The 13,418-nt window shown below is 41.5% G+C and overlaps 2 protein-coding genes across 2 annotated transcripts in view; one reads left to right on the top strand and one right to left on the bottom strand.

The window, feature by feature from the left end:
• C11H12orf56 (chromosome 11 C12orf56 homolog) overlaps nt 1-13,418 on the bottom strand; it is a 63,692-nt gene that overhangs the window by 45,078 nt on the left and 5,196 nt on the right. Inside the window, 3 exon segments of the mRNA XM_060114168.1 lie at nt 7,518-7,590; nt 7,916-8,664; nt 8,798-8,900. Coding sequence (XP_059970151.1) covers nt 7,518-7,590; nt 7,916-8,664; nt 8,798-8,900 — 925 coding nt within the window.
• On the top strand, nt 7,798-9,451 carry LOC132498691 (Y-box-binding protein 3-like). The gene has a single exon (XM_060112675.1). It carries the CDS (start codon nt 7,965-7,967, stop codon nt 8,859-8,861), a length of 897 nt encoding a protein of 298 aa, XP_059968658.1. The 5' UTR covers nt 7,798-7,964; the 3' UTR covers nt 8,862-9,451.

The following is a 13,418-nucleotide window of genomic DNA, read 5'->3' as shown; positions in this document are numbered from 1 at the left end:
TACTGATTATCTTACTTTGCCCTATTTCTTTATAGGATTCTAGTATTATGTAACAGTGATAGTATCTAAGAATATAAGATGCTCATATAGGATTTTCAGGTCAATGAATATGTGTAGCCCAGAAATGGATGATACGTACTCCAATCCTCTTGAAAGTGATAGCTTTTCTTTATTCTTGTAGATGATATTTTCTAAAATTTTCTCTATGGAAATTAAGAGAGTTAAATAACCAGTGCACAGATTATGTTAGGTAATGTTATGAAATTATGTTAAAATGTTCATTTTAGGCACAACATATGTTTCATGTGAAAGGTCAGCAAAATGATTTCAGGTAGTTACAGAAAGGCACACTTGGGGCTTCCCTGGTGGCGCAGTGGTTGAGAGTCTGCCTGCCGATGCAGGGGACACAGGTTCGTGCCCCGGTCTGGGAAGATCCCACATGCCGCGGAGCAGCTGGGCCCGTGAGCCATGGCCGCTGAGCCTGTGCATCCGGAGCCTGTGCTCCGCAACGGGAGAGGCCACAGCAGTGAGAGGCCCGCGTACAGAAAAAAAAAAAAAAAAAAGGCGCACTTGAAGTGACTGTTATTTACTCAGTTGTATGAAAAAAATATTATTTTAAAGAGCTCAGAGTTTCTAAAAAGGATTACCTTTTAGACAGCATAAATTAAAATGTCATGGACATTATAGCTTCACCAGTGAAGCAAGCCAACTCATAAAGTTGAACTGTATTTTTCACATTTAATTCAATAATACCCACTTTTAGTAGTCTGATTAAAGAGTAGTTCATTACTAAGCAAGAGTTCTAGAACCGTGAGTTTCAACATGTGTCAACTTCATATTTACACAACTAACTTGCTAAAAGTCAAGTGTTTTTCTGATGAGCTGATTATGTATCTCTAGGGAGAGCCACCGCAAAGGAGAAAGCAATGGGAGAACTGGGAAAGAGAATGCCAGAATCAAAAGTATGCACAAATCGTTTTTCTCCTTTCTCCCTCTGCATCAAACACAGATAAACTCCTTGAGGCTGAAACTGTCAGGTTAAAAGCCAGAGTCCAAAAAGCAGCAGGCAACATTAAACAGCTTCAGAAAAATCTGTTAGATGCAAAGTCAGCTAAGAATGCCAAGTACATATATACTAGCATATTGACTCTATCAAGAAATGAAGAAAAATGGTAAATAGAATTTACTTAACTTCTTTCTCATCCTTTTTAAGAGTTTTAAAATGGAATAGAAAAAATCATTGATTTTTAAAACTCTTTAAAAGGATGAGAAAGAAGTTAAGTAAATATGAAAACGGGGAGTTTAGTTTTCGTGGAAAGCAAAACACTATCAGACCGATATTGTCAGATTAATGTGCTAAAATATAAGAAACAAGCAGAACAATAAGGAACGATGACTCTTCCATTAAAAAAAAAGATATAGACCTAGATCTCAAGATGTAGAATTTGAGCTCTCCTGAATAAAAAATTCCCCATGAAGACTCTACTAAAGCAGAATTGGTGAAATATAAGTAATTCTATGTAAAATAATTCAAAGCTAGAAAATAATTCTCAGATATTTAAGTGTAATCAAGAGGCTGGCAGAGACCAGTACCAAACTCTTCATGTGACCCAAAGTCACATAATACTCAAAATGTCCCAGACGAAATCCAAAATTACTTGACATTTGAAAAGCCAGGAAAACCTCAATACCTTATGAGGAAAAAGAAAATGAACAGATATCAATCTTGAGATGACAAAGATGTTGGAATTATCAGACAAAAGCTTTAAGGTAACCATCATAATAACCATGCTCCAATAAATGAGAGTGAACCCCTTTGAAACAAATGGAAAGAAAGTCTCAGCAGAGAAATAGCAAATATAAAAAGGAACCAAATGGAAATTTTAGGAGGAAAAAATACACTATAATAACTAAAAATTTTTAAATTCTGTGAATGGACTCAATGAGCAGACTAGAGATGACAAAGAAAAGAGTCATTGAATTTTGAAGATAGAGGAATAGAAATTATCCAATTTGAACAATCCAGAGAGAATAGAGATTGAAGAAAAAAATGAACACATTCTCAAGGGACTGTGTGACAATATGAAAAAGACCTAATATTCATGTCTTCAGAGTCCCAGAAGGAGAGGAAAAAGAGTGGTACAGAAAAAATATTTGAAGGAGTAATGGTTGAAAACTCTCCAAATTAGGCAAAAGACATGAACTTATAGATTCAAGAAACTGAGTGAATCCCAAATAAGATAAACTCAAAGAATTCCACAGCAGACATATCATAATCTAACTGCTATAAGTGATACAGGAAATTAAGAGATATTTAGAACTGAATGGCAATATACATCAAATACATGTGACTCAGCTAAAACAGATTTTAGTTTATAGCTGTTGTTGACTCTGGGTCTTATTTAAATTCTATGTAGAATGTTGTGTTTTTTTTTTAATCAGGCAATCAACTGCTGTGTGCATTCTGTTCAGGATTTTTACTTCCATTCAGAGGGAGAGGTAGGGCAAAGTGTGCTCACTCCACCTTGACCAGAATTAAAAACTTAATTAATTTTATTACTTCAAAATTAAAATTCTACTCAGTAGAAGACACCACATAGAATAAGCTAATAGGTAGTTGACAATATGGGATGAGGTATTTTTAATCTCTAAAACCAATAAGCAGATTAGTATAATGTATATTAGTAGAATGTACAAAGCAATTCTGCTCCTGATTATATGTCCCACGAAATTTTTCAAACAGGAAGAGAGTAAGGGGGAGAAAAATGAATATTGATTCTACTCCAACCCTCAATATTTTTTGTATTTTTATAAATCTGTAACTGATCAATGAATATTTGTTAATAATTATAAACTATGATCTAACTGTGTACAAGTGAATATATCTATTTAATAATTGCAGTGTCAATTTTGAGAAATATCAAGAAATAAGGACTTACTAAAAGAACAGCTAGGGCTTCCCTGGTGGCGCAGTGGTTGAGAATCCGCCTGACGATGCAGGGGACGCGGGTTCATGCCCTGGTCCGGGAAGATCCCACATGCCATGGAGCGGCTGGGCCCGTGAGCCATGGCCGCTGAGCCTGCGCGTCCAGAGCCTGTGCTCTGCAACCGGAGAGGCCACGGCAGTGAAAGGCCCGCGCACCGCAAAAAAAAAAAAAAAAAAAAAAAAGAACAGCTATTGGAGGCCTTGAATTCTTCTCTTGAGTTTCTAAACATTCTGAATTCATATACTTACACATATAGTATATTTACATAAACACAGGACTTGGTCCTCTAATAGAAGTACAGCAACCTACTGCATAAGAAATCCTTAGGAAATTAATATAGATGGTGCCTCGTGCCAAATTATTGCACAATAGCATTTTTATTTTTTACATACCGTAGTATTTATTAGTGAGAAGAGAAAAGAGGAAATTTATTCTGTTTCAAGGCTTGATCAAGGATTCTGAGGATGCTAAATAGATTATTGCTCAGTGACTGACTTTGCAAAAACGAAAGAGCTAAGCTTAATAGGGACTCACTAAGTGCCACACACAGTTTAAGCACTTTACATGTACAGTTGACCCTTGAACAATGTGGGGTTTGGGGTACTGATCCTCTGCACAGTTAAAAATCAGCATATAACACTTTACAGTTCACCCCTCTGTATCCAAGTTTCCATATCCAAGGATTTTGTAGGACTGTAGTATGTATCTATTGAAGAAAATCTGCATATAAGTGGACCCTCAAAGTCCAAACCTGTGTTGTTCAAGGGTCAACTGTACATGACTTAGCCCTTTATGTATCATCCCTGTGGGATATGTACCATTGTGAGCCCCATCCTACCCATGAGGAGTGAAGCCTGGGAAGGTTAAATAGTCCAAGGTAGAGTCCAGATTTGAAGTCAGCCAGTGTGGCTACAGAGCCTTTATATTTTTATCTACTATGCAGAGAAGAATAAAACAGCTCCCTTTTTCTACTTTCTGCCAAGAAGTGCTTCTTCTTAGAGAAAAATATAATGTTCACCTTCTTGGTTGTTTTTTTCCCTTCTATTTTGCTAATGATATACAATTAAATGCAATACATTCTCATTTCATAAGGATGCCAAGGTGGTCAGCTCTAATTCTGTTTATTAAACAGATCGGTTTCTCCAAAAGTTCATCCCACTACTTGCCATGCACTATGGTTAGAAAATCTGCTTTTAAGTTTTCATTAGCTAAATATCAGTAGAGGCTATAAATAGATGTAAACTCAGATTGAAATCCACCCTGGTGGGTATGAGCTTAGCAGATCTGGACTGAGGGCTAAGCATTTTCACTCTTTTCCTTTGGATTATTCAAGGTGAATGCAATTAAATTTACATAAATCTTACTCTATGCCAGCACTGTAAAAATGTTCTATTGATCTGTATGTTTTTTTTATACGTGCAAGCAATAGGCAGTCTTTTTCCCCCCAGCTTTAGGGGATTCTTAAGTAGGTCACAATAAACTTTTCCTTAGAGAACATTTTGGTTAGATATCTGCTTGGGTTTTCTCCTGTAAAATGCATGACTACATGGAACTATCCACTAATGAAGAGCTATACTAAAGCTAGAGAAACCAAAGTACTGAATCTCATTATCAGAGATCATCACCAGTCTGTTTTCTATCCCTCAGGTGTTAAAAGGCCTGTTGTTTACTATTACCTTGAAAAGTAATCATATTTATGTAAGTGTGATGTCCCAAGATAACTGCATCCTTCTTATGACCTGCAGCTTCTCATAACTAGGCCTAAAACTTTACACCTCAGAGGTGTCACAAAGCTCTGTACATGATAACATTCTTTTTTTTTTTTTTTTTTTTTTGCTGTACGCGGGCCTCTCACTGCTGTGGCCTCTCCCGTTGTGGAGCACAGGCTCCGGACACACAGGCCCCGCGGCCATGGCTCGCGGGCCCAGCCGCTCTGCGGCATGTGGGATCCTCCGGGATCGGGGCACGAACCCGTGTCCCCTGCATCGGCAGGCGGACTCTCAACCACTGCGCCACCAGGGAGGCCCCATGATAACATTCTTTAGCCCTCTAATTAGTGTTTATCGTAGCCTGCCTTTTGTTTACACTTTTGACTCAGATGTTTAATTATGAAGATGACAGTACTAGAAAACTATGGGATAGCAGACCTAACTCCACCACCCCCACTTTATTTGGAAATCACTCCTCCTCTCCACACATGGAGCACACAGAAGCTGCCATGTTTTTAAACCTTTTGGCTATGGTGGATATTTTTTAGCAGTCAATCGTTTATTCAAGTTAGGCATCAGAGACCTTCCCAGGATTTTTTAATTTGGTACAAGAAAGTGTGTGAGTTAGCCTTTGTGTGGTGGTGGGAGAAGTAAAAATTGAATTTAAGACAGTTGGTGACTTTGCTGTCCCACAGAAGACATGGTATTCAGTGAGAGAAAATGAAGCTGATCCACAAACATCAGAGGAGACAAAGTTCTATGGCACTCAAGTCCCAAGTTCCAGCTATGCCTAAGTCCAACTTCATTCTTAGCATTCCTACTTTCCTAAGTTGTGGTTTCTAACTTTTGCTGATTTTGCTCACCATTGTACATCTAAAATTGAAGAGCCCAGCAAATAGAATATGCCAGATTTAACAGGTAAAATAGATAGATCTACATTTGTATCTATATTTATGTCTGTATCTATACATATCTGCTGACTGAATGTTGAATAACATGAGTTGCCCTCTAATTCCAATATTGCCCTGTAATTCCAATAAATTCCCCTTTTAACCTAAGTTGGACTTCTGCCACTTTTAACAGAGTTCTGACCTCCACAATAACCTAAAATAGCTACTGCATACATTACTTAGAAATCTCTTTTATTTTTCTAAACTGGAAGAAAACAATGAGGCTATCAGAGTGGTCTAGAAAAATTGGGGCATTATAGGCCAAAGGTGAAATGAATGTTGAATCTCAGAGCATGTGGATGGCTATCCACTGGCAGTGCCTCTCCCTCAGTACTTCCAGTTACAAGGGCCACGTTAGGAACTTCACTTAGTGCCCTGAGACAAGAAGGCAGAGACCCTCCTCCCAGAAGCTAGTAATTTATGGCGCTCAGGGTAACAATGGAAGTGTATCAACCCCTTAAAACATAGCTTGCTATTACATGGATTTAGAACAAATCATGATCCTCTAAGCCTATATGATATAAGCCAGGCTTCCTAAAACAATTTTTTTTCTTTTGGTGACAAAAAAAGTTAATCAAATTTAGTTTAAAAGACCTTTGTATGTCATTGTTCAGTGAGAGAAGGTATGAGAGTAAGTACAGTGGGAAAAGGCCCCTCCCCAGTAACCCATTGCACAGCATGGTACACCACAGGTCTTGGGGGTGAATACCCTCCAAGTAGGTGTTCACTTTTTCTTTGCACATTTTGCAATGTTTTCCTGGGGGCTGTTTTCCCCATGTCATGACCTGACTTTCAGGGCCCCAATGCACCTTAATTTTCCCCATGCCTATAATCCCCTGACTCAGAGCTCTTAGAATCCTATGCTCCCTTCCTCCTTCTAATGTCTAGATACTTAAAGTGTGTAATAGAATCATACTTTGAGTTATGCAGCTTAGGAAACTCCTTTTTCAATTTATACATGTTCCATTTTTTCCTGCCTCTACCGTAGCTTCTACTGTTCCCTCCAACTGCAATATCTCTATCACCATGTGCACTATTCCTTCACCGACTGTCATCTGGCATCTTGACTTCTCCCCACAACCGAATAAAACCTTTCCCCTCATTAAATCTCTTTGACAATTTGCTCAAACTCAGCTATGACACTTAGCATGCATACTTTGCAGTATCTTTATTTACACAAATGTCATATGTCCTGATGAGAATCAGTCTCTCAAGGATAAGAACTATGCCTTACTCATCTTTGTATCTCTTACAGGGCCCAACATACCACTACACAGAACCAGAGTTCAATAAATGATTTGAATTTGATTTTAATCATTTATTTATAATGAGACATCTGTATATTCAATTGAAATGAGAAAAATTATAGTTTATAACTAACTGGATTTGAATTTAGAAGAAAATCTCACAAAATACCTTCTTCATTATTACGTACATGAGATAAACAGAACTCAGTTCAAAGACATGAGTAGAGAAAAAGCATTTTAAAAAGCCAGTTGAGGGCCTCCTTGGTGGCGCAGTGGTTAAGATCCTTCTGCCAACTCAGAGGACATGAGTTCGAGCCCTGGTCCAGGAAGATCCCACATGCTGTGGAGCAACTAGGCCCACGCGCCACAACTACTGAGCCCACGTGCCACAACTACTGAAGCCCCCATGCTCAGAGCCCGTGTTCCGCAACAAGAGAAGGCACCGCAATGAGAAGTTATGCACTGCAATGAAGAGTAGTCCCTGTTCACCGCAACTAGAGAAAGCCACGCACAGCAACAAAGAACCAAAGCAGCCAAAAATAAATAAATAAAACATTTTAAAGTCAATTGAAACGTAAAATAAGTTTTGGACAGCAAATTAAAAACACAAAACAACAATCTCACCTGAAAAGGGATTCATTCAGACTTTTAGGCTTTTTGCCTCTCCAAAAGGCAGGGCCATTATTCTCTTCTTTGACTTAAAAAAAAAGAAGTTAGTTGGTCATTAATTACATGATTTGATTGAGTTTATAAAGAAGATAGAGTTACTGTACTGAATTGATGACTCTATAAATCCCCACAAAAACTTGCAAATTCAAAATTATAAACTGGGCAACATGATGGGCAAAAAGAAATTTGGGTCTGATGTTAAAACATATGCTCAGGCAGTAAGATCCAGCGGGGAGCCGAAGAGCGAGCGCGCAGCCCGAGAGCTCGAGCCGCCTCCGCCGCCAGCGCCTCGAGATCCGCACCGGCCTCCCGGAGAGCGAGCCCCGGCCGCCGCGACCTCCAGCCGCGCTAACCGCCGACCAACAGCCACCGAGGCGCCAGAGGGAGAACGGAGGAGGCGGCATGAGCGAGGCGGGCGAGGCCACCACCACCACTACCACCCTCCCACAGGCTCCGGCGGAGGCTGCCGCCGCGGCCCCCCAGGACCCCGCTACCAAGAGCCCGGCGGGCGGCGGCGGCGCCCCCCAGGCCCCGGCCCCGGCGCCCGCCGCCCTGGTCGCGGGCAACCCCGGCGGGGACGCGGCCCCGGGCACCGCGGCCCCCGCCTCTTCGGCCGCCGCGGACAGTAAAGACGCGGAGAAGAAAGTTCTCGCCACCAAAGTCCTTGGCACTGTCAAATGGTTCAACGTCAAAAATGGATATGGATTTATAAATCGAAATGATACCAAAGAAGATGTATTCGTACATCAGACTGCCATCAAGAAGAATAACCCACGGAAATATCTGCGCAGTGTAGGAGATGGAGAAACTGTGGAGTTTGATGTGGTTGAAGGAGAGAAGGGTGCAGAAGCAGCCAACGTGACTGGCCCGGACGGCGTTCCTGTGAAAGGGAGCCGATATGCTGCAGATCGGCGCCGCTACAGACGCGGCTACTACGGCAGACGCCGTGGACCGCCCCGTAATACGGGTGAGATTGGAGAGATGAAGGATGGAGTCCCAGAGGGAGCACAACCTCAGGGACCAGTTCATCGAAATCCGACTTACCGCGCAAGGTACCCTAGGGGCCCTCCTCGCCCACGACCTGCCCCAGCGGTTGGAGAGGCTGAAGATAAAGAGAATCAACAAGCGGCCAATGGTCCAAACCAGTCACCTGCTCGCCGTGGATACCGGCGCCCCTATAACTATCGGCGTCGCCCCCGTCCTCCTAATGCTCCTGCACAAGATGGCAAAGAGACCAAGGCAGGTGAAGCACCATCTGAGAACCCTGCTCCAGCCCCCGAGCAGAGCAGTGTCGAGTAACATCCGGCTCCCCAGGCACCTTCACCATCAGCAGGTGACCTAAAGAATTAATGACCATTCAAAAAATAAAGCAAAAAGCAGACCGCAACCTTACCAACACCAAAGAAACGTCCAAGACTAATAACCAAGACGTGTACATTAGAATGCTCACTACTATTCTTTACGAAGCAAACAGCTACACAAGGAAAGTGTCAGCCAGTTTTTCCAGCAGCTGAGATCCTGGGAATGCCTGTACGGAACAAGAGAGCAAACTCGCCGGTTTCAGCAGCCACTAGGTTTATATTTTTTTCCTGGTTTTTACTGTTTTGGTAATATGAATTGAAAGAAGAAATATTAATACCACATGGGGAAACCCCCCCCAACCAAAGAAATCTAAAATATGTAGTAAATGGTTTTTTTCCCTTTTTTGTTCATTTTGGATGCTGGTGCTAAAGTTCCAAGTGTCATGAGTTAAAAAGAAATTTTATGCCCTTCTTATTTATTTTGAGGATGAGGGGAGGATAACATTTTGCTTTCTTATGTGACTCTCTTTGAAAATGTGCAGTATGAAATTCCTCAAAAATAAAATTTTTACCCTTGAAAGGAAAAAACAAAAAAAACAAAAAAAAACTTATGCTCAAATTCAGGATTTTCTTTTTTTTTTTAATAAATGACTTTATTTTGATTTTTTAAAAATAAATTTATTTATTATTTATGTTTGGCTGCATTGGGTCTTCGTTGCTGTGCGCGAGCTTTCTCTAGTTGCAGCGAGCAGGGGCTACTCCTCATTGCGGTGCGCAGGCTTCTCAATGCAGTTGAGAAGAGCAGAGCATGGGCTCTAGGTGCATGGGCTTCAGAAGTTGTGGCATGTGGGCTCAGTAGTTGTGGTTCGTGGGCTCTAGAACGCAGGCTCAGTAGTTGTGGCGCATGGGCTTAGTTGCTCTGCGGCATGTGGGATCTTCCCAGACCGGGGATCGAACCCATCCATGTCCCTTGCATTGGCAGGTGGATTCTTTTTTTTTGTTGTTGTTGTTGTTGTTGTTGTACGCGGGCCTCTCACTGCTGTGGCCTCTCCCGTTGCGGAGCACAGGCTCCGGACACACAGGCTCCGCGGCCATGGCTCGCGGGCCCAGCCGCTCCGCGGCATGTGGGATCTTCCGGGATCGGGGCACGAACCCGTGTCCCCTGCATCGGCAGGCGGACTCTCAACCACTGCGCCACCAGGGAAGCCTTGGCAGGTGGATTCTTAACCACTGCGCCACCAGGGAAGTCCAGGACTTCTTTATTAAGAAGCTGATATTACCAACGATCAGCCTGTACCTAGGTTCAAGTCATCTCTTAAACCTGATTTCATCCAGGTTCAACAACCAAACTTGAACTTTCTCTTTTTCTGTGTGAGGTCACTAAAATGTTGTAACAAAACAACTTTAGTGTCAAAGTCCCTGCCTCTCTTTCTGTTAGCTTTAAATTATTTGTAACAATGGGGTGGAGAAACTTAGGATCATCTGTGCTCCACTGAGAAATGAAGTATGGCTAGATTTCTGTTTCAACACTTTGTGGGATGTCTGGTCTCCTGGATGCCAATGACCAGAACCTGGAAGGGCTATAATGGCAATAATGACAAGAGAGCCTGAATACAGATAATAGAGTGACCTGCCCCTGTGTTCTCATGTGCATGCAGCAGTCTTCACTCCTCTTCAGTAGCTTAGATAGGAAGTCCTTCAGCTGTTCAGCACAATGTGTGTCTGATGGCATGCTCAGTGGTGCTGGTCAGCTAAGGAACACTTTTAGAAGCAACACTCCAAATAGAAGGCGCCTGATATCTCAACTGTAGGAGGTCTGATTATGTTTGTGAAATCCTATTCCTGTGAGGAAGACCAAGCTTCGGTATTGATAAAAGTTATCCACTAAACCTGACTCATCAGTGCCTTGTTGTTTTAGTTTTACCCCACATCATTGGTTTCTGAAAATGTCTAGGTTTTAGGTTTAAAATAAAAGTTATATATATACACACACACATACATATACATACACATATATAAAACTTTGATTCAGTTTATGTTTCATTAAATTATTATGTCTCATTCTTATTTGGGGATTAGTCTACTTCATTTTATGCCAATGTTTCAAAATATGCCACTAAAGCCTTTAAGGTCTTTTCCATGATTCTAGAGCTGCAGTGATCAAGTTGGTAGCCATGAGCCACCTGTGGCTATTAACATTAAAAATTAAATTAAAATTCAGTTAGTAGCACTAGTAATCTCAAGTGCTCAGTGGCCACATGGCTACTGTTTAGACATAATTAGACCAGATATAGAGCAATCCCATCATTGCAGAAAGTTCTATTGAATAGTCCTGTTCTAGAATGTACCTGAAACTAAGGGCTAATAACCCAATTCATTCCAGAGCTTTTATTGCTGATACAGTTCACCACTGTCACTCAGGTCCCATCAACACTGTTCATTTAGAGTTTACTAACCATTACCTTCATCTAAACATAAAAAGTACAATTCAGGGCTTCCCAGGTGGCGCAGTGGTTGAGAGTCCGCCTGCCAGTGCAGGGGACACGGGTTCGTGCCCCGGTCCAGGAAGATCCCACATGCTGCGGAGCGGCTGGGCCCGTGAGCCATGGCCGCTGGGCCTGTGCGTCCGGAGCCTGTGCTCCGCAACGGGAGAGGCCACAACAGTGAGGGGCCCGCGTACCGCAAAAAAATAATAATAATAAATTTTTTTTAATTAAAAAAAAAGAAACAGTCACAATGACTGATAAAGAGTTTACCACTTCTTTCTTCCTCCCACAGTGAGATCTTTGAAATGCAACAAGTGAGTCAAAATAGAGGGAAAAATAGCTCAAGATAAAAAGAAGTATGCATAACATGGTCTCATATAACTCTATCTCTCAAAATGCATGACACAGATAAACAACACAGGGATCATCCCATACAAACACAAAAGAAGCATTAAGAGAGCTGAACCTGAGCAGCAGGAGACCCGTGGGAATTTACTCTTGACTCTGCCACTAACTGGCTATGTAACTCTGGCCAGTGTGATGAGTTGTCAGTCTCCCAAGTCCCTCAATATTTGGAAGTAAGGAAATATATCCCTTTCTAAGAGGTAAATTGTATGATGGATCTGAGCATCCATTTATTCACTTATTCATTCTTCCAATTTTACAAGTAGTTATTGACTATCTGCTATGTGTCAGGGAATATAACGCACAGTGATACAGGGATGAAAAGACAAACAGGGTCCTGCTCTCATGGAGCTTACATTTACTATGGGACATAGACAATAATAAATCACTAAACATGTTAATCTTATACTGCAAATAGTGGTGTTTTGAAACAAAGAGATGTGCTAAGTGTGTTGGGGGAATGGTACTTTAGATTGGGTGAACACAGAAGGCATCCCTGTGGAGGTGATGCTGAATTCAGAAACATGACTGACAAGAAGGAATCAACCCTCTGAAGATCTGAGGAAAAGTGTTCCAGGTAGGATGGCAGGTGCAAAGGCCCTGAGGCAGGAAGAAGAGCAGAAAGAGCTCTGGGAAGAGTGGTAGGAGGTAAGTCAGAGATGGAGGGGTCAAATCATGGAAGCTCCTATAGGCAATAAGGAGTTTGCAAGTTCATGCAGACTTTGAAACAGAAGTGATATAATTTAATTTATAATTATTATTTAAAAGGATCATCCCAACTGCTAAGTGGAGAGGAATCAATTTGGAGGCAATTTCAGTAGTCTAGATAAGGGACTGGACAAGTGGTGCTAGAAAAAGGAATAAGAAAAATGGGAAAGGTCATAGTTAGATATATTTTGGAAGACAAGTGACGGGATTCAGAACACACTACCCCAAAATATGGTGCCTTGGCATACTGAATACTTTGAGCTGAAGGAATTCAAGAAAGCACAGATGCAGCAAAGTCCTTCTTACCTTCCCCAGCCCTCCTCTCCTGAATCAGGTCTTAAGGCCCTCATGGGAGAGGTGCCCTCCCTATACCCAGAGGAAAGGAACATCCTTATCTCCAAGACAGTGATGTTAAGACAAATCCAAACAAGCAGGCCTTTCTAAAATTTCCCCAGTCTATTACCCTTAGCTTTTTTGAACTTTTTTGAACTATCACATTTTTCTATGACTCTCCATTCTTCATTAAACCTAGTACTAAACACACATAGGTTTAACTGTTTCTTCTTTGAGATTTCATTTCCTTATAAAGGCTCCCATGTCATATAAAATTTTCAGACCTAGCCAGGGTCCCTAAGAGGGCTGAGAAAAACGTTCTCCTCTTCTACACAAGTCGAGATGACATACTGATGTGTAGGATGAGGAGAGTGAAAGAAAGATAGAATTAAAGATAATGGAAGATGATGTTACTTCCTAAAATAGGAAAAGCTAAGAGAGGAACACGTTTGGGGGTGGAGAGCAGGAATTCTGTTTTTGAACATATAAAACTTGACAAACCCAGTGCACAAATTTTCAAAAAGAATAAGTGAGATTTAAAAACACCTAATAGGGCCTCCCTGGTGGCGCAGTGGTTGAGAGTCCGCCTGCCGATGCAGGGGATACGGGTTCGTGCCCCGGTC

The sequence above is a fragment of the Mesoplodon densirostris genome, chromosome 11 (genome assembly GCF_025265405.1).
Source record: "Mesoplodon densirostris isolate mMesDen1 chromosome 11, mMesDen1 primary haplotype, whole genome shotgun sequence".
Taxonomy (NCBI): Eukaryota; Metazoa; Chordata; class Mammalia; order Artiodactyla; family Ziphiidae; genus Mesoplodon; species Mesoplodon densirostris.
This window is presented reverse-complemented; position numbering and strand designations above follow the sequence as displayed.

Bases quoted from the DNA above. Each gene is read 5' to 3' on its own strand.
- LOC132498691 (XM_060112675.1), top strand. From the start codon at position 7,965: ATGAGCGAGGCGGGCGAGGCCACCACCACCACTACCACCCTCCCACAG.